General features: G+C 34.8%; 4 protein-coding genes across 9 annotated transcripts; 2 read left to right on the top strand and 2 right to left on the bottom strand.

Moving 5' to 3' along the window:
• Positions 1–423: 423 nt before the first annotated feature.
• LOC104113377 (uncharacterized) lies at positions 424–2,819 on the top strand. Of its 2 annotated transcripts, none has more exons than XM_009623519.4 (4): positions 424–912; positions 1,136–1,209; positions 1,620–1,690; positions 1,926–2,819. In XM_009623519.4, exons 1-4 carry the CDS (start codon positions 664–666, stop codon positions 2,489–2,491), a joined length of 960 nt encoding a protein of 319 aa, XP_009621814.1. In that variant the 5' UTR covers positions 424–663; the 3' UTR covers positions 2,492–2,819. The 2 variants fall into 2 exon arrangements, with proteins under 2 accessions (XP_009621814.1, XP_009621813.1); XM_009623518.4 differs by having other exon boundaries at positions 1,923–2,819.
• A 4,468-nt stretch (positions 2,820–7,287) lies between these two features.
• On the top strand, positions 7,288–12,240 carry LOC104113376 (probable L-type lectin-domain containing receptor kinase S.5). Of its 2 annotated transcripts, XM_009623515.2 has the most exons (2): positions 7,288–7,366; positions 10,205–12,240. In XM_009623515.2, the coding sequence occupies exons 1-2, from the start codon at positions 7,339–7,341 to the stop codon at positions 12,067–12,069; spliced, it is 1,893 nt and encodes a 630-aa protein (XP_009621810.1). In that variant the 5' UTR covers positions 7,288–7,338; the 3' UTR covers positions 12,070–12,240. The 2 variants fall into 2 exon arrangements, with proteins under 2 accessions (XP_009621810.1, XP_009621809.1); XM_009623514.4 differs by having other exon boundaries at positions 7,320–12,240.
• A 362-nt stretch (positions 12,241–12,602) lies between these two features.
• On the bottom strand, positions 12,603–16,382 carry LOC104113374 (uncharacterized). Of its 3 annotated transcripts, XR_690206.4 has the most exons (5): positions 15,976–16,382; positions 14,300–14,443; positions 13,963–14,168; positions 13,112–13,228; positions 12,879–13,004 (listed from the first exon to the last, which is right to left on the bottom strand). XR_690206.4 is itself a non-coding variant. In XM_009623511.4 (4 exons), exons 1-4 carry the CDS (start codon positions 16,212–16,214, stop codon positions 12,847–12,849), a joined length of 762 nt encoding a protein of 253 aa, XP_009621806.1. In that variant the 5' UTR covers positions 16,215–16,379; the 3' UTR covers positions 12,603–12,846. The 3 variants fall into 3 exon arrangements, 2 of the variants coding, with proteins under 2 accessions (XP_009621806.1, XP_009621807.1); XM_009623511.4 differs by lacking the exon at positions 13,112–13,228 and having other exon boundaries at positions 12,603–13,004; positions 13,948–14,168; positions 15,976–16,379; XM_009623512.4 differs by lacking the exon at positions 13,112–13,228 and having other exon boundaries at positions 12,603–13,004; positions 15,976–16,370.
• A 2,144-nt stretch (positions 16,383–18,526) lies between these two features.
• Positions 18,527–21,641, bottom strand: LOC104113373 (actin-like). 2 transcript variants are annotated; one of them, XM_033660572.2, is made up of 5 exons: positions 21,466–21,641; positions 20,378–20,463; positions 19,873–20,266; positions 19,129–19,742; positions 18,527–18,881 (listed from the first exon to the last, which is right to left on the bottom strand). In XM_033660572.2, the coding sequence occupies exons 2-5, from the start codon at positions 20,435–20,437 to the stop codon at positions 18,816–18,818; spliced, it is 1,134 nt and encodes a 377-aa protein (XP_033516463.1). In that variant the 5' UTR covers positions 20,438–20,463; positions 21,466–21,641; the 3' UTR covers positions 18,527–18,815. The 2 variants fall into 2 exon arrangements, with proteins under 2 accessions (XP_033516463.1, XP_009621805.1); XM_009623510.4 differs by having other exon boundaries at positions 20,378–20,447.
• Between the last annotated feature and the right edge of the window lie 3,482 nt (positions 21,642–25,123).

Below are 25,123 nucleotides of genomic sequence, written 5' to 3'. Positions count from 1 at the left end.
TAAAATCTTATATTTATATAAATATTATGGTATATTTAAAATAGATTCTTTATAAAGTTTTCGTTTCTTTCTCTGCATCAAACTATCAAACTAGGGAGTAATAGTTAAAAAAAGAAAAGAAAGAAAGTCCAAACTAATTGTTAGTATGGGACCCAATGCCCTTTTTTTCTTCTAATCATCTAAAGGTGTAAAACCATAATACAAACCCCAAAAAACCCTCCCATCATTTTGTACTCTCTCTCACACATTCACACACTAACTCCCACTCTGTCACCATCCGGTACCGATTCCGGTTGCCGGTCACCTCCGGACCCACAATGGTACACACGTGCCATTGCTCACCATCTACGTTCCTCCTTGCACGTGCCACTTCGCAGACTATCTCTATCTCTTTCTTTCTTTCTTTATATCCTAGTGGTCTTATTAGTCTGTGTGGTGCAACAAATAAAAGCTAGAGAGAGAAAAACCCAAGTTAAAGAGAGAAACTCACAAACACTTTGTCAAAAATTCTTCTCAAAATCCTCAAGATCAAACCTGAAAAATCCCAGTTTTTTGCTTCTTACATTTGAGCCCTTTTTTCCTCCCTTTTTGTTTTTTTTTTTACCATAAATATACACATACAATTAAAGTATAGTTTTTTTATAACTTTGGTATCATCTAGTTATGAGAATCAGGAAGCGTTTTCCTCCTCCTTCAGAATCAGATCCCCAACTCAATAGGCCAGTAGTGGTGCAACAACTGAAACGTGAGATAAATCCGTTCCAAGAAACAACAAAGAACGAATTTTTACCGTCTGATCTTCCAAATCTAACTATTTCACAGCCGTCTGATCAACCGGCGGTTTCTAGGGGCAAAGCAACGAGTTGGGTTTTCTTTGGTGGCAATAGTAATCAACAGAAAATGAAAGAAAAGGTGAGTTATTATTTGTTTGGTTGGTAAAAATATTGCTATTATTATCATATATGCATCCTAAAATAAGCCTAATTATTTTATCGAGAATTGCACTGTCTTTCTATCTGTCCTTTTGTTTTCTTTAAAATGGAGTTTCGCACCCAAAGAACTTTGCCTGTGATGTATAGTGTTATTATTTTCTTACTATTATCTGTTCTTTTTTTGGATGTGATTTGATTTGCAGGATGTGGAAGCTGAAGATGAGAAATTATGGAGAGAGAAAGAGAAGAGTTTTGGTAGTAATGACAATGATAACAAGTAAGAATATAATGCATAAAAAAGAAAAGTTAAAAATTACCTTTATTTCTTTCATGAATTCTTCTATGATAGTAAAAAAAAGGTGAATAATACGAGGAAACAAGAAATATTACTGTAACTGGAAAATACTGTTTAGGTTTGTTTTAGCTTTGGCTATAATATGTAGCTACGATACCTTCCTATCCAATGATTCAATTTCCCATCTCATCTAATCCATTTGTTTTTGTGTTGTCTTGCATTTTTCCATCTTTTGTTTTGTTTTTTTCTCCCCTATAAATTTTAACATGGTCCCCATTTATATTAAAAAACACATCACGCGGAAAATTCTGATTGTTGCACTGTGCACTTTCCTTTTGTAATTTGGGAACTCACGAACTTTTCTGGATCTTCTTGTTCTTGCTTGTTCTCAGTAAGCAAATCTTTTCAACAACTCCACAACTAGGTTCTTTGCTTCCACAGCCATCATCTTCACCTGATCTAGGTAAATCTTCAATATTACTTATCCCACACGGACTCTCTAAAATATGTTGTCGCACTCGTGTGGATCTTCCAAAATGCGTTATTTTAAAAGGATCCGACATGCACTTTGCTATATTTGGAGAGTCCGAGCAACATAGCTTATCCTACCATCAAGATTAATGCTTCATCAAAGGTATTTACTACTACTATTCTTCTTTTTATGCTATAATAATATTGAACATGCATATGTATAGTAGATGGGAGATGGTGTGAAGGAGATAAAGTAATTCCATTCAAAAAGAGAAGAGACAGCTACAACCACACAAGCAATATTAACACAATAGAGGCTAAGATGAAGTCAAAGACAAACAAGAAATGCCCACAAGAAAATGGCCAAGAGGAGAAAGAGGGGGAAAATGGACTAATTACTAAAGAGGGTTTTGGTGTAAATAAGAAGAACAAAAGAGGGAGTGTTATATTAGAGGGATCAAGGTGCAGTCGTGTAAACGGGAGAGGATGGAGATGTTGCCAACAAACCCTTGTGGGTTATTCATTGTGTGAACATCATTTGGGAAAAGGAAGACTTAGAAGCATGACTAGTGTTCAAAATGCGAAGAAGAAGAAAGAAGAAGAAAAAAAGGAGAATCCTTTGTCAAATGATAATATGGAAGGTCATGATTATGGTGAAGATGATAAGAAAAAGCCATTAATGAAGAAGATGAAAAAGCTTAGAGTGGTGAAAGCTAGATCTTTAAGCAGTCTACTTGGTCAAACAGACAATGTAGTTGCAGCATTTGTAGTTGATAATATTAAGAAAGACTAGCAAATGAAGACAATCGGATATCATTTCATGTACTCAGAAGCTATATGATGTTCGATCCTCCAAATATATTGTCGCACTTGTGTCAAAGTTCTTCAAAGATTTTGCATTTTGGAAGAATACCGACATAAATGTGGCGAGATTTTTAGAGGATTCAAGCAACATAACTGGGAAGAGTTGGAAGTCATAGTTAAGCTTATTGTATATCTACAATTTGTTGTGTGTTTTTCTTTAAGACGGAGCTAAGGAATTTTGCTCATAGTATGTTCTTTAATTGCATGAATTTTGTCCATTTGCTAGCTTTAATGTTCTCTTACTCTTTTTGGAGCTACTCTTGGGTATAGCTTAAAGATTGATTTATGCAGTTGCCACAAGCTAGCCTCCACATTTGTGATTAATTCCTTAATGTTGTTATAATAATAATAATAATAATAATAATAATAATAATAATAATAATAATAATAACTTTATCACCAATAAAGGAAAGAAATGTGCAGATACTTAGTTGCTCACATGTGATGAATATTTTTTATGAGAGAATGCATTGGCGACATGTATGGTCAATTTGATTCGTGGACAATTCCACTCAAGTTCTTGAAGTACTCTTTTGTATATATTTTGACATTTCAAACTTTCAAAGATAGTGCTATATATATTTCGTAATACTAATTCTTTAGTTTATGTGTCTTTTGAAAGAAAAAAAAATCAGGTGCACATTCTGTACAAAAACTTTCTTAATATAACCTCGAGATATTGATGATAAATTAATCCTCCATTATGATTGTGCTAATGTTATTTTTGTTCTTCGTGAAGTATGCGTCTTGCAATATAATGGCACATTGTTATATATAGGATTAATCAGTGGCCAAGCCACATGGTTACAAGGTGGTCAACTGACCTCCCTTCGTCGAAAAATTACACTATGTATATAAGTAAAATATTACGTTTTAGAGGTATATAACACATATTGAACACCCTTTGTCAGGAATATTTTTTCACTTATTTCAAATTTGAATACCCTTGAGAAAATTTCTAGTTTCGCCAGTGGGATTAATACCATACGGAAAAGCAATTATCGTACCTCCTCCTCTAGTTTCATGCATCAAGATTATTACCTGCTCCATATTCTTATGTTTACTTTCATTGCTAGACCACAAAGGGTTCTGGGTGGATCGATAGGATCCCTCCATTGTTAACCAATGCTTTCGGGTTCGAGTACTGAATAAGGGTTTTTGTTTTTTGGTAAGGAGCACTGCTCCCTTTAATGGACCTTACACCGAGCGAATTTGGATAGCCAGAATCCCAATGCGAATGCTCGACACCGGGTGGAAAATTAGAAGAAGAAGAAAAAAAAAGGACTTTCAATGCTAGGGAATTTATTACTTTGACATAGTATAGCAACGAAAGAGCATGTTCTAAAATCAATTGAATCAAGTTCAATGTTGGAAGTGAATTTGTCTTCTTTTTCAGTTTATATATGAACCCACACCACTCCTTATGAACAGTTAATTTTAGACTTTTAGTTTACAAATAACTTTATAGTGTAAAACATCTTAATATTGTAAGCGTATAAAAATTAAAGCCATTTTAGATAGGACGTCAATTTGTGATGTTATTAGATCTTTCTGTTACAAAATATTTCGAAGGAAGCACACGCAGGGGCAAAGCCAGTGAAGGAGTTACGGGTTAATTCGAATCCAATAGTTTTAATTTAGATTTTATATATGTGTTCAAAATCCACTAAATACGTAAAAAAAAATAGATTTTAAAAATAACCGAGTTGAATCTTGAATCAGATTTCGTAAAGTTCAAATCTTGAATCCGGCTTACACGGACAAAATAAGATAACAAAAACTTCTGTCTCTAGAGTACTATTGTGGCCGTTAATTTATAAAAGAATTAACCTCCACATGGTATGGACAACTAAAGCATCTGCTTTTCTAGAGTATTTTCAAACCTTGTTTTTATGCATGTGTTTCCTCAAACCACTCAGTTGAGGCGCATTGCAGCTCATGTCCCAGTCCCACAATCTAAAAACTTCAGTTTGGTTTGTCTCGATCTGCCGTGGATGGAAATGAGGCAAGTGCTATTTTAATCTTGTATGAAACTTTCTTGTAGATTTCATTCTTAAACAATGAAAGTATGTCAAATTATTTAAGTGTCTTTTGTAATGACCTATAATATAATGGCAATGGCACAACAGGAGTATCCAGTATGTAGTTAAAAGGCCATACTTCATAGTTGGACTTGGGACGACCTGAGTCCGGACTAGTCTGCTCTAGGTGTGTTATATCGTTCTTGTTCTTTTTCTTGGTGATGTGTTCCTGACCTTAATTAGTGAAGTCGTGTCTCAAGCATTTTGAAAAACAATTGATTAGAGCGCTCAAAGCAAGCATAAGCTCGGGTATTTGGGATATTAGATTTCATCAATGTCACAGTCAACTATTAGCATTTTCATCTATTTGGTCCGAGTAAAAATTAAAAAGAATCAGACTAGAGCATATTAAGAGGCGTCTTGTAAATCTAAAATAAAATTATATTTCTAACTTAAACGTTTAGATCACACACCAATTAAGATTTTCTTTATATAAATATTCTCTAATTAGTAGTTTATGAAGGAAAAAAAAGGATTACTGGTCGTCAACAACGTCTTCTCTAAGAGCTCACCAACGTTGAAATAATCATTTTGACGAAAGACCAATCCTACACAATGGCAATATGTTTCTTTTAGATATTTTGTCGAGTCAAATATTCTTGTGTTCTCCTAATAAATTGGGAGATTCTAATTACAACTACTACTATTAATTATCAAGCATCCCCAAAACATTGCCTTCAGAAATTAAAAGGACAAACGTAACAGATGGGACGGGTAGAGCAAAAGAGAAAGAGAAAGAGAAAAAGAACAAAAGGAGAAAGCAATACAACAAGAAAACACAGTATTATTTTAACAATGTGAGAGTCATAAGAGTTGGCTAGCTAGCTTAACAATCTAAGCTTTTACAAGGGCAATTGATCGAGCCTTAAACCCTATTATATAAGGGTCTAAACAATCTCTTGCACCAATATTCTTGAACTGTACGTGACTGAAATTTTCAAATTATTTTGCGCATTTATACGCGTATTTGAGTGTAAAAGATGCAAGGAGGTTGTCGCTAGCTCCTCCTTCCTAAGTAGGCTTCAACTCTTTTATTCTCAGTTTATTTTCGTCTTTTCTGAAAACTGGTCATTTAATCACACCTCGATCTTACATTACTATTTCCACCATCTTCATTATCGTTTTAGGGATGGCACATCAACCTGTCCCCTAGCTATTTTTCTGCCATTTAACGACCAAATGTCAGGTTAATTTAATATGAAAGAAATGAAAGAACATAAAATGGAGCTTAACTTCTATACACAGACAATGACACATAATTAAATTACCAGCCACCTACGAGAAAACTTATAGGTAATTGTCAACAATAAGTGAAATTATTAACAACCAGCTATAAATAGGTTAGATAACACTAAAAAAAAAATTCTTTGCATTGTTACTGCATATAATTAGTTAAAGATTGTTGTTTTTTTCTTTTTTCTTGTGCCAGTTTAATGACCAAACATCTGGTATAATTTGAAAGACATGTACGTACGAGGTTTATTAGAAAGTCCAACTCCAAGCTGTTGTTTGCTGGTGGTGTCATGTGCAAGCTGCACGCAACCAAATTGCCTTTCTGGCTAACAGGTAAGATGATGGCATTCCAAAAGGATTCCAATCACAATACAAGGAAGAGTCTATTCGGAGTTTTGGACCCCATATATATATATATATATATATATATATATATATATATATATATATATATATATATATATATATATAACAAGAAAAAAGGTGGTAATTAAGCATGGGGTCACAATAACTAGATAAGCTTTTTTCTTCCTTTTCTTGAATTTCTTATCCGGTGTCCGCTAAGTGCTAACCAAGAACCCGACTAATTCAAATTTTACTGTGCAAGGTCCATTAAAGGAAAAGTGCTCTCTATCCTAATTTTTTTTAAGTCTCGAATTTAAGACCGTTAAATGTAAGGGATCATATTCATGTATTGCAGATTAAATAAACTTAGGTTGCATGATGACTAGATTTATGATTGAACAAAAAATGGTTTGCCCAAATGGGACCATAATTTGTTGGCCTTTCATATTCGACCCAGCTACCCACTCACGCCCTGGCATTACGCTAATTTTCTTTTTCACCTTTTAGGTATTTTCGACCTGGTCTCGAGAAATACTATGTTTATTTTTTCCTTGTTAACTAGGCTACTAAAATTTGGTCTATTAACTTTGGCCTTTGTACTGGCATCGATCACATTTTCAACGTCGCAACTTACGACATAGAGATCATATATTCATATCCCTAATTCAGAAGACCAGTGGTGGTTTATTGGAATGATGCTTAATTAAATTGAATTTTGTGTCATTAGTGTGTCTTTTTGCTATCCTATATTTCCGATCTTATTTTATATAGTTAGTAACTTAGTACATAGCACTAGAGAGCAACAAACTGACGTTTTTTAGTTTACCATTGATTTTGTCTTGGAATTTTGCAGAACTTAAATGCCATGCCCTTCTAAATATTGTCTGGGGCTCTCCCTAAAATGGTTCACCACCGTGGTAATTAATCAATTAAATGATTAATAAAGGAAGAAGAGGTTAAACTATATGTGTCATGACCAAAAAAGAGTTGTACGTGTCAGCCAAATGTCAACTTATATAGATAATGGTAAATATCAACAAAAGATTTCATTTGATAGATTAGAGGTGAAGGGCAAAAACTAGTTCTCGCGAACATTTTTGTTGCCAAAATTTAACGAATGGCGAAATTGCTCAAACTAGAGGCAGGTGCGTCTTTGTAATTTTCTAACGTTATTCATAATGCTTCTTTTATTGTCCTATTATCTCTTTTTGAGCTGAAAATGACCACCCATTATCAAGAATCCAGCAAAAGCATTGACAATGTTAATTTTCTACTTGTTTATATTTGTAGCTTTTTTTCTTGGGTGGTTTGCTATTTGAATCTACTGTACTAAGTCTTCATTGGGCCAGGCCAGACGCACTCTTAAGCTAGCAGAAACTTTATTATCTTGTTGCTAAGATATATGATTCTTTATGTATTGCAACCTTTGGTTTTTATGTGAAGTAAAAAAGGCAATATGTAGCTAGTTCTTGGTCAGAATTCTTCTCTCAAGTTAATTATCACTGCTCCTGTCTCCTGCAAAAGTTTTGTTTAATGAAGTATGTATACTCCTTTGTCAAACTGCTGTCACTTAAGTGCATAGTTCTCAGACATTTAAATTGGGTCCTTTTAGCTGTCATTGCAGCAGATGTTTGCCCTGTTCATATGTATTCTGCAAGTAAGTGTAAATTGGAAGCTCTTTAACCATCTTTCTGCTTCCACATGCGCAACTCCGATCCCCCATTTTAAAAGCAAGAAAAGGGAGAAAAACAAAGATTTTTAAGTAGTAGTACACCTATTTGGTATACAGAGGATGTATTGCCCGCTTTAAGTACTGTCCATTATATATGTGGTGCTGACATTGAAAAGATTGAGAATGTTGTTGATCGCTTTATTGAAGGACATCCAAGGATTATAGAAGTTTTGCACATTTAGTTTGTTAAAAGAAATAACTTGAGGTAACTGTAAATGATGTTACCTTTTGAAAGTATCCAAAGATGATCCAGAGGTAACTGTAAATGATGTTACACACACACACACACACACACATGTATGTATGTATGTATGTATGTATGTATCTTGATATATTTTTGTGAACTAAGCAGTATACCTAATCTGATTTTGTCATAATCTATGATGATATACTATGTATCTGTTCATATATGAGTGTGCTTTCCTTAATTCCTTAAAATATCACTGCAGATCAACATACACTTTCTCTTTAATTTGCTGAACAAACTTGGAGATCTTTAATACTATAATGTTGATCGAAATCTTGGAATGACGATGCTGCAGTTGATAGATTTCAAGAAGGCATCAAATTAGTGCAATCCCTTAAACTAAATCCCGAAATAATTAGCCTTGAAAAACGGGTAATACAGTCAAACCTCTCTATAACAACCTCATTTTTTCGAATCTTTTGGTTGTTATAGCGAAGCGTTGTTATAGAGAACAAATATTATAACATAGCATGAAAATTAGTTCCTTATATAACTTGACTTTTATAATTAATGACTATTATATAGCGATTCTGTTATAGAAAGATCTGACTATATTCATTTGTTCAAATTTTCTTCTATGCGTATAAGTATTCACACTAAGGTATATATGTCGCAAAGTTCAGTTCAGAGGCAACCTAAGATAAATTTCACTGTAAATGCATTAGAAATAAGTGATAGATGCTAACAAATTTTCTTAGTAATACGCCTATTGGCAAGTCAATATATTCTTGTCTTCCAAAATTTCACCATCTTGTGCATTTACCACTTAATACTGGAGAATCTCTACACTTAGTTCCATTGTGTGTAGTTGCTTTGCTATTACAGTATCCTTATCACCAGTTTGACAATCATATTAAAATTCTTTTTGTGCAAAAGCCATTGGAGGTTTCAGAACTATTTTAAAAAGTTTAGTGTGGTTCTCAAACTATATATGGCACATGATTTTTTTAAGTCATATATAGCAATGAAGCTACTGCGACTAATTCTACCGTTTAAAAGGGATATGTGTCATATTCATGACAAAAGGGGATGGGTGCTTAATTCAATATAATAGGATTTTTACTCAAATAAATAATTAGAATTGAAGAAAACATAAAATTCAACTTAACCTCTGGAGACTTTATCCATCAGTTGAAAACTAGTTTGAAGTTTGAGCGAAAGTGAGTTAAGTTTATCTATTAAACATTTCCCTCTTATATTTGTCTGTAAAGTATTTAGAAGTCTCTACTAACTATAAACTATTGATTTACAAATAATACCGTTGGAACATTCTATGGTATTGACCTAAGATATATTTGAAAAAGAGTTAGTCTTGATAATCCTCTAGTTAGACTTTTCTCAAGATAAAACCTCAAATGTCATAATTCAACCCTTTTGGTTGGAAAAAATATTTATCCTCACGTAATATTTACACCAAATCAAGTAATTTAATTAGAAGAGATGACAAATTAAAGTGAACATTATGTCCATGAACTCTCTCTCTCTCTCTCTAGCTTTCTTTGGATTAGTATTTCTTGATAAGCAAGGGACTGTGAGAAAAGTATTACTTAACAAACATGCAGCGCAACACCAAGCTTAAAATAAGAAAGTGGAAACGCCTAGGAAGTTACTTCTTAATTCAAGTCAAACGTTTTGATCAAATCACTTGAAAGTTTCTCCATAAAATGGAGAAATTATCACCTCCTTTGTTTCAACTGAGAATTTTCTGTCCTGCACTAACAGATCATTTCCTTCTTAATTCAATTTTTCATAGAAATTTCCAAGTCCAATTCTTTCCCTATATACTTGCCATATTGAAGCATAAAACATAAGTTTTGTGACATGTTAATATGTTTTATCTAAGCAAGATTAGTTATTTAACCTCCCTTTTTTATCTTTTGATCATATTCACACTTTTCTTGCAAAGATCTTTGGTTATTAGGGTGGATTGCCTGAGTTTCAGCTACGCAAATTTCCCCAAGCAAACCGAAAATGATTTCATCACTACTGATAATTCCTTCATAGGATTGAATGCTGCTATGCAAGTAACAGGCGATGCTCGTGGAGCTTCTATCACAAACTTATCAGGAAGAATATGGTATTCACAGCCTCTCAAGCTATGGAATCGAAAGAAGGACATCACAACATCGTTTAATTCCACGTTTGTGATTAATATCACTCCTCAGAGTAATCCATGGGGTGAAGGATTAGCTTTCATATTGACAAAGGAAAGTGGTCTTGATTTTATACCAGATAATAGTGATGGACAATGGCTTGGAATTGTGAATGCAAGTACAAATGGATCTTTATCAAACAACATTTTTGCAGTTGAATTTGACACAAGGAAAAGTTACTTTGAAGATCTTGATGATAATCATGTTGGCATTGACATAAACAGCATCTACTCTATCAATCAAGCTTCTTTAACCGACCGTGGTGTTAATCTTTCACGAGCTGTTGATGTTATAGCAAGTGTTCAGTATAATGGAGAATCAAAGATCTTGAATGTTTATGCATTCATGAGTAATCAGACTGGGGATGTTAACGCGATAAATCCCATCATTTCCATGCCTCTTGATCTTTCTAGCTATCTTCCCGAGGATGTTTTCGTGGGATTTTCAGCTTCAACTGGGATATATACTCAGCTGAATTGCATAAAAGCATGGAATTTTACAAGCATAGAAATTGCTAATGATAATGATGTTAGCCTATTATGGTTGTGGATCTTGATACCAATAATATCGGTTCTGGTTATGTTTCTTATTGGGGGTTTTATATATTTCACCTGGAGGAGGAAAAAGAAGAGGATGCAAGTGTTAGACCAAGATGAGAAAATAGAGATACAGATTCGGAGTTCAGCTACTGCACCAGAGAGATTCCAGTTAAAGGACTTGAAACGAGGGACCGGGAACTTTGATCCCAGGAACATTCTTGGAAGAGGAGGATGTGGAGTAGTGTTCAAAGGGTTGTTAGCTGATAAAGAGGTAGCTGTGAAGAGATTCTTTAGAGATTCAAGTCAAGGGGCAAAAGATCTCATAGCAGAAGTCACAACCATTGGCAATCTCCACCACAAAAACCTTGTCAAATTGATAGGATGGTGCTATGAAAGCAATGAACTCCTTGTGGTGTATGAGTTCATGCCAAATGGGAGCTTAGACAAGTTGATATTTTGGGAAGAAAAAGGTGAAATCAGAGAAGGGTTGAGCTTGAGTTGGGAAAAAAGACGTGTCATTATCTGTGGCATAGCTCAAGCACTGGATTATCTGCATAATGGGTGCGCGAAAAGAGTACTTCATAGGGACATAAAAGCCAGCAACATCATGCTTGACTCAGAACTCAACGCTCGGCTGGGAGATTTTGGATTGGCTCGGACAGTTCAAGTGAGTGGAATGACTCACCATTCGACGAAAGAGATAGCTGGAACTCTTGGCTATATGGCTCCAGAAAGTTTCCTTATAGGCCGAGCAGCAGTTGAGACAGATGTCTTTGCATTTGGAGTTCTCATTCTTGAAGTTGCCTGTGGTCGAAAACCTGGAAACCAAAATGAGGAGAATATCTACAGCAACAGAATCATTGAATATGTATGGGATCTCTATAAGATTGAAAGGATCGTTGATGCCATAGATGTTCGATTGGATAGAGATTTTGATGAAGGGCAAGCTGAATGTGTGTTAATATTAGGATTAGCTTGTTGCCATCCAAATCCATATGAAAGGCCAAGCATGAAAACTGCTTTACAGATTCTTACAGGGGAATCAGTTCTACCAATTATTCCTGCTGAGAAACCTGCATTTGTATGGCCAGCTAGAGCTCCGTCGTCGAATGAAGCTGTAGGTGACTCTCTTATGGAAGGCCAACTTACACCAATTACAGTTCTCAGTGGCAGATGATAACTTCTATGCCTTAGGTTTATCTGATTGGACTGCAGATTCTGAGGAACCTCAACTATGTTCAAACTTAAAATGCTCATATAATGTGTTGTCAAAGCAGCTAACTATTTAGGAAGCAAAATATACTTGTAAATTTCGCATTAGCAAGGCAAGAATGTTGCCTTTCTCTTTTGTGTTTGTTCCTTTTGTGTGTCTGTGTGTGTATTGGGAAGAAAAGGTTCATTCTTCAGAGAGAAATGCTTCTGCAACAACAACCCAGTAAAATCCCATAAATAGGGTCTGGAGAGGATAATGTGTACACAGACCTTACCCCTACCCGAGAGGGTAGAAAGGCTGTTTCCGAAAGACCCTCGGCTCAAAACGACGAAGAGAGAAGTGCTTCTGCACCGTAAATAATTCTCATTTTAGATAAGGACATAGTCCACTTAAACATTTATCATCTGTTTGTTCATATATATCAACCAAATCTGTTATTCTCAAACAGATTTTAAACTGCTCCACTCATTTCCTTATTAATTTTGGGCAAGTCATCATAACTGAAAACTATTTCTCAAGATCATCAATAACTGTTATACCAAAGATTCTTCACATTGTCCATATGTCAGTGTATGTAAGTTAAATCCTTGCCGAAATTCACTGATATCAAGCAAATCAGACTAATGGATTAATCCATTTCGGCAAGTAAAAACTGAAAACAAAAAGTAGCCACTAGATGAGTCACTGCTATAAAACACAAATGATCTACGAAGCCACAAAGACATTAAGAAAACTACACAATTAATCACTAGAAGATCCATCATCATCTTCATGCTCTGCCACAACCTTCTCGAGGAAACTCTTTCGTACTCCATCCAAAACAGCTTCTCTGGATTGTTCATTCTTTCTACGTCCATCATTTAGTACAGGATCCGATTGGCAGAGTGTTAGTGCAACACCTAAAACCGAATAGATGAAGAGCAATCATACCAACTGACAAGCCAGCAAATAGTATTAAAAGAAGCAATTTTTTACCAGAACAATTTGATAAAAGCAAACTTAATACCTGATAAAACACTAGAAAAGAAAACACTAGAACCGTGCACAAAGACGAAAAGTTGCTATAGAAATACATGTGGAAATAACTCGCCGAAAATGGTTAGATGCAGCAGACAAAACCTTCCTGAAAACAGGGTAAGGTCCAAATTTGTCTTTAAAATGCAGGCAAACTTAGCAAAAGAGCAGCTACCAACATAACCAAGAAATCGATGAAGATTAATAGTCATGTCTTATATTGTGCACACCTCTATTTTCACCAAATGTTTTATATAAGAGAAAATATATGCGTTACAACATCTATAGGAATTCAAGAGATACTCAATCTTTGTCTAGAAATGAATAGGCAAAAAGAGGTAACAGGTGAAAATTTCCCAAAAGAATGTCAGACGTCAAGAACGTTTTGAACGTGAATGGGCATATTTCCACCTAATACATTTGTGCCAACTAAATGTAAGACACTTGAAAGAATATCACCTATCAATCAGCCATGCTAGTAGCTGCACCTTATTAATCTAGTCAGCCTAAAGAATCCAGTAATCTCTAGCCTTTCATCTTTCTGCACAATGCATGCACAACTATATAAAATGAAGTTCCCTTTCTCTTTCACACTTGTAATAATAAAAATAAAGCCTCACTTCTCAGGACCATGCTTAGTGCAAAGAAATGAAACTTGCCAGTCATGCGTAAATGACAAAGTAGCAGAATACATCAAGTATGAAATTGCTGGAATGTGAAAAGAAAGATGACAATTCTTTTAGCCAGTCCTCTGTTAGATGTTTGACTTCAGTGCATCAAAAAGATAGAAAGAAAGAGAAGGGCAGGGGAAGGAGGTGGGGGACAGACATAATGAGAACATACCTTCAGGTGTGCATCTCCGACCAAAATTGTGAAGTCCAACATAGTTTGACTTCAGTGCGCCATTCTTGTACACCAAAACAGTAGGAAGATTACGATCTGGGTAGTTTGGGATGCAATCTGTAGAGATAATTTTGACAAATTTTGTTGCAGGATATCTCGTTGCCAGTTCTTCTAAGCATTGCAACAGTATCTGACATCCTGAATATCTATCAAAGAGAGACGTCAACAAAGGACAGACACAGGGTTAAAATTAAAGAAAGAAAAGTTGAAAAGTACTGAAAAAACATACTTGAAGCTCGAACGGATAACTAAATAAAGAGATGAACGTATTAATTACCCATCCTTATAAAGAAGCACAACCACCCAAACATCTTCTGGAGCTTGTGAAACCTCCCGCACAAAATCTGATCCAGAAATTGGTAACACTGCTCCAAATCGTGCAATCTTAGCAGCTTCTCTTATCTCAGCCAACCTCTTCTTCCTATAGCATTTGAAAACAAGAAGAAAAAAAATACAAGAACCGCTCAACTTCAACTCAATTCTCAAGCTTAATCGTCATTCTTTATAGTGCCCTCCGAGCTTCTAACTTCACGATAGCTTGATAAGCACATATATATTTCTAATCAAATGTGATAAAGCTAAGAATATCCGATTAAACGTTTGTCTTTGATGGTGAACGTCCTTTTTTTTTTGGGGTTGGGGGTTTGTTGTGGGGGGGGGGGGGGGGGGATACTTTAATAGGGAATGTCCATAGTCTACACTTTATTCAACGTCCAGAAAAACTAAGTGTTTTTTCCATTTTCTCTTAGGAGTGGAAAAAACAGTCGGTGCCACCAACCTTCTAACTCATTGGAAACTGAAGAACCTGAATACTGGACTAAGATGACATGAAGGGAGAGTACGCTTCTACGTTTACAATGAAGAAGATTGAATTAATCCAGAAATGAAATGACTCAACAAACCTAGTTGGAGCATCATTGTGAACAATGATTTGGAGTTTATTCCACTTGCGACTCATATCTTTAGCCAAGAGTACTTACGTTTCTTTCTTCTCAGGATTTCCTTTTTCCTTTTTTTTCGGTGGGGAAAGGGTAAATGATAAGTGTATGTCATAAATCATTTTTATTTTGGGAGCTTTATTCTTGGATTTTAGTGTAGAATACTTTGAGTTACCAGTTGTTGACAAGTCCTAAACAAGTTATTTTCCTCATATTTTACTTTCTGCTCGGACTGTTCTGCTCCACCCTTTTATCCTAGTAAAACGACTGTGATAATGCTTTCCTTAGTAATTCTCTTTCAACTAGAAGCTCAGAAATCAAATTTATTACAAACCAAAGGACAACTATGATCCCTACAAGAACAAACATCACTATGGTGATATCATGCATTCAAAAGAAATATCTTTCAACTAAGGATGTCAATGAATTCAATGAAAAAAATTTCTTTGTTAAGACTAATGATTCCTCCTTTCCGTCTTAAGAGGGTCTACTAACAGCAGCCCAAAATATGTTAGGATCGAAATAATCAGGTGGCATGCGGAAGCTAGTAAAACAAACATTGAAGACGATAAATCAGTTAACAAATGAGAATATATCAAAAGAGACACAAACATTTAATGTTGTTCAATCAATTTGACTTACGTCCACATGAGGAGATAAACAATCCAATGTATAAAAGATAGTACAAAATATTGAGAGAACAAACTCACAAAGAGACACTAATGAACTGAAAAAAAGGAAGGCACTTGAACTGATTTCTTTTTTAATATCCTAAAGGGATCTTTCAGGAGCAACCCAAAAGAATAATTAAGGAATCAAGTATACAACAACAACATACCCGCATTATCACAAACCGTGGGGTCGGGGAGATAACCTATCTGGATGGAGACGTTGTTTCCAATAGACCTCGGTTCAGGAAAACATAAGCACCCCATTAATGAAAATATAGACAAGAAGGGAAATTAAGTAATCAAGTATGAAAATTGAAAAATAAAAAGGGGAAGAAGAGCGAAACCTATATTCTTGGAGGAAGCGATCGTCGTTGAGTTGGGGATCATCTTCAAGTTCATCAAGTTCATCTTGGGTTTTGTCGCCGATCCAATTTTTGTCTTTAGGCTTGCAAGTTTCAGGAGTAAAAGGTGGGCGCTTAAAAGCCGGGGGTTTTGGAGGGAGATTTCCAAGCTTCCTTTGAATGTCATCCCATTGTGTTGAAGCTCCTTCTACATCCTTGTACATGAAATGGTAATCCCCCATTTTATTAAATCTTCTTCTTCTTCTCTCTCTCTCACACACAAAGAAACACACAGTGGTGTGCTGTTTATACTAGGAGAGTAGTCCGTTTCGCGGAGTTTCTCAAATCTTCTGTTACTTTGTCCGGAAAAAACTGTCGTCGGGACTCGGGCTACTGCTTCTGTTAAGAGAAAATAGCACTGAGACCCCTTGACTGTTTTGGAAAATGTAAAATGGTCCTTGAACATAATTGTTGGGTAATTGGTTCTCGGAATCTTTGGCGAAATTAAGGTAAAAATTGTGTGGGGCGCCCTATTTGGTCACCCCTTTTTAACTTATACCCATTTTGTTTTTTCGTTTGCATTCATACCTATTTTTTTGTTAAAAGTATTTTAAAAAGTTGATTTTGCCCTTCTTTAATAAAAGACTATTGACAAACTATAGGACAAAAACTTAAGCATGTTTAGGCTGAAGTTTTAACAAATAAACTAAAAAACTTCAACTTGTTTAGACTGAAGTTTTGAATAAAACTCAGGACAAAACCGTAGACTACATTACAAAACTTCAGCATGTTTTGGTATGAAATTTTAGCAAATGAACTAAATAACTTCAGCATGCATTAGCAAAAACTCTTTAGAAAATTACACACTGCAAGACAAAAACTTATGCATGTTTAGTCTGAAGTTTTAGCAAATGAACTAAAAAATTTCAGCATGTTTAGTCTGAAATTTTAGCAAATGAACTAAATAACTTCAGTATGTTTTGTCTGAAGTTTTAGCAAATGAACTAAATAACTTCAACATGCATTAGCAAAAACTCATTAGAAAATTGCATACTACAAGACAAAAACTTAAGCGTGTTTAGTCTGAAATTTTAGCAAATGAACTAAAAAACTTAAGCATGTTTAGTCTGAAGTTTTAGCAAATGAACTAAATAACTTAAGCATCTTTAGTCTGAAGTTTTAGCAAATAAACTAAATAACTTAAGCATGTTTAGTCTGAAATTTTAGCAAATAAACTAAATAACTCCAGCATGTTTAGTCTGAAATTTTAGCAAATGAACTAAATAACTTCAGCAGGAGATCATTTTATATGTTTTGTCAAGGGTGTAATTATCATATTATTACGGATTTTTTGTGAGATAGCTACCAAATCAATAATTTTAAAAAATTAGGGTATAGGTTAAAAGGTGGCACAAATATAGGGTACGGCTGCAAATCCCCTAAATTAAGGTGATGCACCTTTTTAAATTAATATTTTGTCCCTATTAAAAAAATTTGAGAAAATAGTCCTACATCAGAATTTCTAAGCACGCTGCTTAGAATTTTAAAACACGTTGGTCAGAATTTTGAAGCACCTGAAATGCTAACAATCACCAAAATTTTCAGCTACAATACAAAAAGTTTTGTTGATCACTCAGAATTTGGTAGCCAATTGCACAAAATATGGCGATCGTCAGAATTTTGTGATGATCATCATAACTAATGAAATTATGGCAATTGTCAGAATTCTAACGAATAGCACAAGACTTGCCTAAGAAATTCTGACCAGCGTGTTTCAAAATTCTGACAGAAGACTATTTTCTCAATACTTCGTAGCGGGGTCAAAATTTAAATGATGGCACCAAATGATCCTATTTGTCCTAATCGCTTGCTCAAAAGAATTCTTTTTTTATAAGAATCATGTCGGACCAGCTTGTTTGCACCTCGACTATTCCATAGGTCATTTGTTACCTTCTATCAGTACATGTACGAATGTACTGAATACCTCTGTCCACCAAGGCTCAAAAGAACATGCAGTTCTTTACGATGTAATTGATTATAACATAAGGTAGTTGGATTGGTGCTGATTTAGATTTTGGAAAAGAGATTGAGATTAATTATGGGATAATATGTTTGGAACAATCTCTTGAGAAAGTAATTTTAAAGAATTTTTGTGTAACTTTTATGTGAAAATCTACTATTGAATTTTTTTTTTTTTTTCTTTTTGAAAACAATCTATACGATTTACGAAAAGTTATCAAGTACTGGAGCTAATATGGAGATTCAATTACTGGGGTCCTTAGGGTGGGTTATTAAGAGGTATTAATTTGAGTAATAAATTTTAAGATGGGGCTTTTAAAATCAAAAATAAGAAAAAGGCTTGGGGGCTCAAGATGAAGCCACGTGTAACAGGAAGGCTGGGGTCCAGGGGTAAATTGTTTTAAATGGATAACGGTAGGGGTAAAAAGTGTCGAATAGTATGACGAAGGATACCTATAACTAATATTCGATAGCAGAGGAAGCCCTTTTCTGTTTCTTATTTGGATATCAAAAAAATTGAGACCAAGAGAATATATAAAATGAATTGACAAGCTCCTTATCCATATACCAAATCACAACATCATTTCACATACAACTCTATATAAAAATATTAATTGTAAATTGACTCTTAACATGAACTGCTTGCTTTTTCATACCAACAATGACCGAATATCTGAGATTGACTCGGATAAAGGGATAGAAACAAAAATAATCAAAAGGAAATACAAATGAGAAGCATATTATATGCAATCAATAGACGCGGTGCTGCTCTCAAAATGAAAGTTTGTATATTTCTTCTGTTTCTCTTTCTCGGAATGCTGTATTTAGAAGCATTTTCTGTGAACAATTGAAGGTCCAGATTCATCATACTCTGCCTTAGCGATCCACATCTGTAATTGGGAAAAAAATCCATAAGTAAATTTTCATGCGCCGCCTTGACAAATGTTCATCACATTCAGTTTAAAGAACTAAGTATTTAGCATAAACTACTGCTCAGCATTTGTTCTCAGATAACTGGCATTTTTTCTCTAAGTTAATATTGACAATGGTGTGATGAGATAGTGGATAAGCTTTTAAGATTTGCAAATATGAAATGAAGCAGACTGCAAAAGGTAAAGAGATCCTGATTTTGCATACCTGCTGGAATGTGCTGAGAGAGGCCAAAATAGATCCTCCAATCCAAACACTGTACTTCCTCTCAGGTGGGGCGACAACCTTGATCTTCATGCTACTTGGAGCTAATGCTGTAATTTCCTTGCTCATCCTATCAGCAATGCCCGGGAACATTGTGGTACCACCGCTAAGGACAATATTTCCATACAGATCCTTCCTGATATCAACGTCACACTTCATAATGGAATTGTATGTGGTTTCGTGAATTCCAGCAGCTTCCATTCCGATCATTGATGGTTGGAACAGAACTTCTGGGCAGCGGAATCTCTCAGCACCAATGGTGATAACTTGTCCATCAGGCAGCTCGTAGCTCTTCTCCACGGATGAGCTGGTCTTTGCTGTTTCAAGTTCTTGTTCATAGTCAAGAGCAATGTAAGCCAACTTCTCCTTCACATCCCTAACAATTTCCCGCTCGGCCGTGGTGGTGAATGAGTAGCCTCGTTCTGTGAGAATCTTCATGAGGTGATCTGTGAGATCACGCCCTGCCAGATCAAGACGCAGGATTGCGTGTGGGAGGGCATAACCTTCGTAGATGGGAACTGTGTGGCTGACACCATCACCAGAGTCCAGCACAATTCCTGGCATCAAAACGCACAGGATTCAACATAATGTTTGGACCAAAAAATCATTCTCAAACTTCATAACAAGAGATGGATTCAAGCACTACATACACATACTTAAAAGTGGTTGACTGAAGACAAAGCTTACCAGTTGTACGTCCACTGGCATAGAGGGAAAGAACAGCCTGAATGGCGACATACATAGCAGGGGCGTTGAAGGTTTCAAACATGATCTGAGTCATCTTTTCTCGATTGGCCTTTGGATTAAGAGGAGCTTCTGTGAGGAGAACAGGGTGTTCTTCTGGAGCCACACGAAGTTCATTGTAGAAGGTGTGATGCCAGATTTTTTCCATATCATCCCAATTGCTAACGATTCCGTGTTCAATTGGATACTTCAAAGTCAAAATACCCCTTTTGGATTGAGCCTCATCACCAACATAAGCATCCTTCTGGCCCATGCCAACCATCACACCAGTGTGACGAGGGCGTCCCACAATGCTAGGGAACACAGCCCTTGGAGCATCATCTCCGGCAAATCCAGCCTAACAATTTTAGGACACAATTAACAGTCAGCGTTTCAGATCAAATAAGGATAATGTTGTCTTTAATGTCACCAAAACATTCAGTAGAGACGAGTGAAACATTGTAATTACCTTAACCATTCCAGTTCCATTATCACAGACAAGAGGCTGAATTTCCTCACCTTCTGCCATCTTTTACTCTCTGGAAATAAAAAAGACTATATTTATGCTAATAAACTGAAAACATATAAGGATCTCATACAATATAGAAGATCAAACACCACAATAAGTGAAAAAGGAAATCCTAATATATAGAACAATAGCATCAAAATATGTTTAACTTCTTTTATCTCTACTGGTTCTGAATCTATTATTCCTAAAATACTCAAACAGGTATTGCATTAAATCATATGATATGAATCTATTCAGTCTAATTGCACAAATCCTGTGGCTAAATAAGCAAATCAAATTCACATGCATAAAAGCTTAACGCTTATAGCTGAGATTATGAAATGCTTTAAAGACAACCTCATATTATCACTTTATATGATCTCGGATACCTGCACGTATATTTTGAAAAACCAATGAAATGGGCACATATGAAACATAGATCAGACTCTGTCCATCAATTCTTGGCATTTTCCTTTTTGATGTGAAAATAATTTCATTGAATATAAAGACCAACAGAACTGCCATTGAGGTGCATGCCTAATCAATTGTATATCTTTGAATAACCAGCCACGGGTACAATTCTCAAAGACTAGATTGTTTTCCCCTAATACACAGCCAGATATGGAGAAGATGGAAGAACAGATATAAGGAATTAGATCCACAAAATGAAAGGAAAAGAAAAATCAAACCAAAAAGTAATGTAAATAAAATTAGATCAAGCTTTTGACATTTCACTCAAATGGAGGAACCCATTTGCAGATCCAAAAGTCTTCAACAGTAAAAGTTTAATCAAAATCCAGCAAAGGGTGAATCCAGGATTTGAACTTTATAAATTCGAGTTCGAAATTATACGATAGGTCTGATGAACCCATCACATATACACTACATCCGCACCTGATATTCAGCACAATAAATGAACAAACAAAAAAGATAAAAATCACATACACTACTAAATTAATGATCAATCCAAAGGACACTCAAAAAAAAAATTCTCCAAATAATCAATCTTTAATGAGAAAGAAATCAAGAATCCAAAGTAAAGTTTGTACCTTTAATGGATTTTTCCAATATGGTATTTGTTGCTGATGGCTAATATTATTCCCTGTTCTTTGTTTTGAAAGGGGAGAAGTGAGCAAATGAAATATGAGCTTAAATGAGCCTCAAATTCAATTTCTGTTGAGGAGGAGTTCGTTGGTTATCATTATATCACAACTGAGTGGACCTCATGACAGCATCATTTTCATGGTGGATATAGCTGTCTCACTTTTGCATTTCTTTCTTGACAGATTTACCCCTAACCTTTTCATTTAAACTCCAATAATTAATTTTTTATTTTTTATTTTTGTGGGAAGAGGGAAACCGCAGCCGCTACAATCTCTGTCACAGCCTCTGTCCTTCGAGTGAGCACTTTGTGCGCACTGGGTAAACCTCATTGTGTAATAGCCTGCAAATCACACAGGGTATGTAAACCGTACTAGGCAAGACCTGTGCGACAGGCTCAACCCAGAAAGCATTCGATCCCAGATCATACACGTGGATGACACCCTCCAAACTAACTGGGCAACGGGTTCTAATTTTGGAAGGTTAACCTCATCCAAAAAAAAAAAAAAATTTTAATTATCCGTTATTGTTGTCACAAATTGTATATTCTGTTAATTTGCAGGCCCTAACCTGCCTCTTATCTCAAATTAACTTGAATTACAACTTGATAACTATATATATTTACTGTAGTATAGAAATCCAATAGCCTTTTTTGACTTTTCCTTTTTCTCCTATTTATGGACTCACCTACCCCAATAAACTCTAAAATAATCTCACAAAGAACGAGGTTTAAGGAAATTAACTTCTTTCAAGAATTGACGTAACTAGAAACCCTGCATTCTCACTAATACAAGCAATAGATATGATAGTAAAGTATCAATCCACTAATACAAAGAAGAAAAATTGAATGAAATTTCGATTCACTTTATCCTTAAAAAGTGAATTACACTGTATGTAAATCTTATATTCTAGTTGGTTGATATAAAATTATAGGCGCAGTTTAAAATTTAAATTTTTTTAGTTGATCTTATTTCGATACCATATATGTATCATCTATTAATGTTAATATATCAAAAAATACCCCAAATTATGTATAAACATTAAATTAAACATAGCCTTTCATTGGCAGTAGAGATTCTTCGGAGCTTTCCTAATTACAGGTTTCCGTCTTGTCCTCGTGATTTTTGAAACTAAATAGAGCATCTTATTTTTAGACATTGGTGTCCAAATTTAAGAAAAAACGCATGGGACATAGTTGTCCAATTAGTGTAGACCAAAGGGCAAATTTGACATGTGAAAGGGGCCCTTAGCAACTTCTTTTCCAAATTCTATACTTTTTTTCTAGCTCTCGTCATTTTAATTGGGGTTTTTCATTTCATATCCGGTACCGATATTCATATAGGGGCACGATTAATTATATAATTGGGAGATCATCACAAATAAGATCATTTTATGTTGCTGTTTAAATCTTGATCCTAGTAAGAAAAGTCTTGAAAAACAGTTTCCGAACAGAATTTTGAAAGCTCTTCTGGCGGCAATGGCCAAATATTTTCATATCATTATCACATAATTTATCATAAAATATAGCAATCACCATAACTTTTTTTCACGGTGATCACTAGGATTTGCCACGAAAATCGCCAGGAACACTTTCCAAAATTATGTTCGGAGATTATTTTTCTAATTGGGTCAAAATGTAAATGTTTCACTCTATAATTTGAATTTGCGGCACATAAGATCTATTAAAAGTGAGAAGTTTCCTATTTTATTTGTTTTTTGTTTTTTTTTGAAAGCTCAAGCTAAAATCTCAAGCTAAAACGTACTTAATTAATAGATCATATTTATTCCGTCATAATCTTTGACAATAATTTTAATTGTCTAACACATGGTGGGGTAGGTGAGGATAATAATGACACGTTGTGGGGGGGGGGGGGGGGAGGTGGGGACGAAGAAAGGAATGAGGAAGGGTTGCTCCTCCTATAATTGGTAGTTGGACCCTTGGCCAGCAAAGAATTATCCCCTACCACCTCCCAACACTTCTCGAGAGATCATGTTGGCCTCTTTCCCTCGCGTGTGGGGGTGGATGTCCACTCACATTAAATTAATTAACAAATTAAATTGATTATTATCTATGGTTTTATTTGTGCATGTCTTGATAAATAAGACTTTGTTATTTTTTATGGGTTAAATTTGGTATTCCAAAGTTTTATTAGCAAAACTTAGGAATAGCCGAGGCATCTCGCACTAAATTTAATGGAATATGAGGTGTGTGTTTGTACCGGGTAAAATTTGATTAACGACAGGTGGATACATGACGAATTGATACGTGAAAGCAAGGACAAGTAAGGCATGAGTCAGCAAATAGCTGGCACCGGGTAAAAATGCAGTATTCTCATTAATACTGCATTTAATGAGCAACCGTTACAAAGTTCCGAAGAACTTGATTTGGGGATCTTGTCTTCCTAAATAGAGCTATAATTAGGAGAATTTATATCCATGGAAGAACATGAAAAACATCTGTATGTAAAAGCTTAAATCTACTCTCATTCTATAAAATTACTCTCTTTTCTGTTCTTGATATTGTTCTTATTGCTACTTTCAGAGAAGCTAAGTCCACAATTAGACTTGTATTTTCTTCAAGTTATTTTAATAATTTTATTTTTGGTCTTACTTACAATTAATTCACGTGTCTATAAACCACGTTACAAATTTAACTGTACCATTTTACGGGTAAACAGTGTTAACAGGCTGGGAGATTGGATTTACATTATGTTTGGATTATTGTTACCCATCATTTTATAATGTATTATATTGTATTGTATTGTATTGTATTGTATTATAGATACAATATTTGGATAGATTGTATCGTTTACAGTTGTTAAATAATATTTTTGTTGTTTGATTTGACTGTATCGTACTATATTATAACTAATAAATTTACTAAAATACCCTCAATTATTTTAAATTTTAAATTTATCAAGAATTACGCATAAAATAATTTAAGAAAGCTTCTTTCTATTAATTTATCACCAATTATGTAGCTTGGAAACAAGAGCAAAAATCGGAATAAAAAGGTTAACTATCATTAGCAAAAAAAAAAAAAATAAGCATAAAACGATTGAAAGAGACAAAGAAACAAACGGAGATATAGAGATTTAGATGAAAAGAATGACAAGGACAACTCTGGAAAAGATGGACGAAGACAAAGTAGGTCAATAGGTTGGAAATTTGGAGTTTAAAAAAAAGAATTAAGAGTAAAATAGAATTATGGAGTAATAAGTAAGGGCATAATTGGAAGAAAAAAAAATCCCACCATATCAAATCGGTTGTTTTACAAAAATGAGGCTTTTCATTGTTCTGAAACAATGGATTTAACAATACAATATAATACAATACAATTAATTTTAAATAAATAATTAAAATAAATATTATTTTGGAATAACAATACGATACAATGGATAACAATCATCCAAACAAGCTGTTAGTTGAGCCTGCAAAACTCGCCGTAAATCCGCCTTTGAATTAACTAAAATATTCCCAAATTTTTTTATAATTAAAATCGTATATTCCAAGTCAATCTGTTTGGAGAGGGGGAAGTTGCAAAGCAATTGGTTCTAACAGAAAAAGAAGACATGGCAGAGATGATCTGGCATATTTATTCAGCAA

Source organism: Nicotiana tomentosiformis, chromosome 2 (assembly GCF_000390325.3).
Source record: "Nicotiana tomentosiformis chromosome 2, ASM39032v3, whole genome shotgun sequence".
NCBI lineage: Eukaryota > Viridiplantae > Streptophyta > Magnoliopsida > Solanales > Solanaceae > Nicotiana > Nicotiana tomentosiformis.
This window is presented reverse-complemented; position numbering and strand designations above follow the sequence as displayed.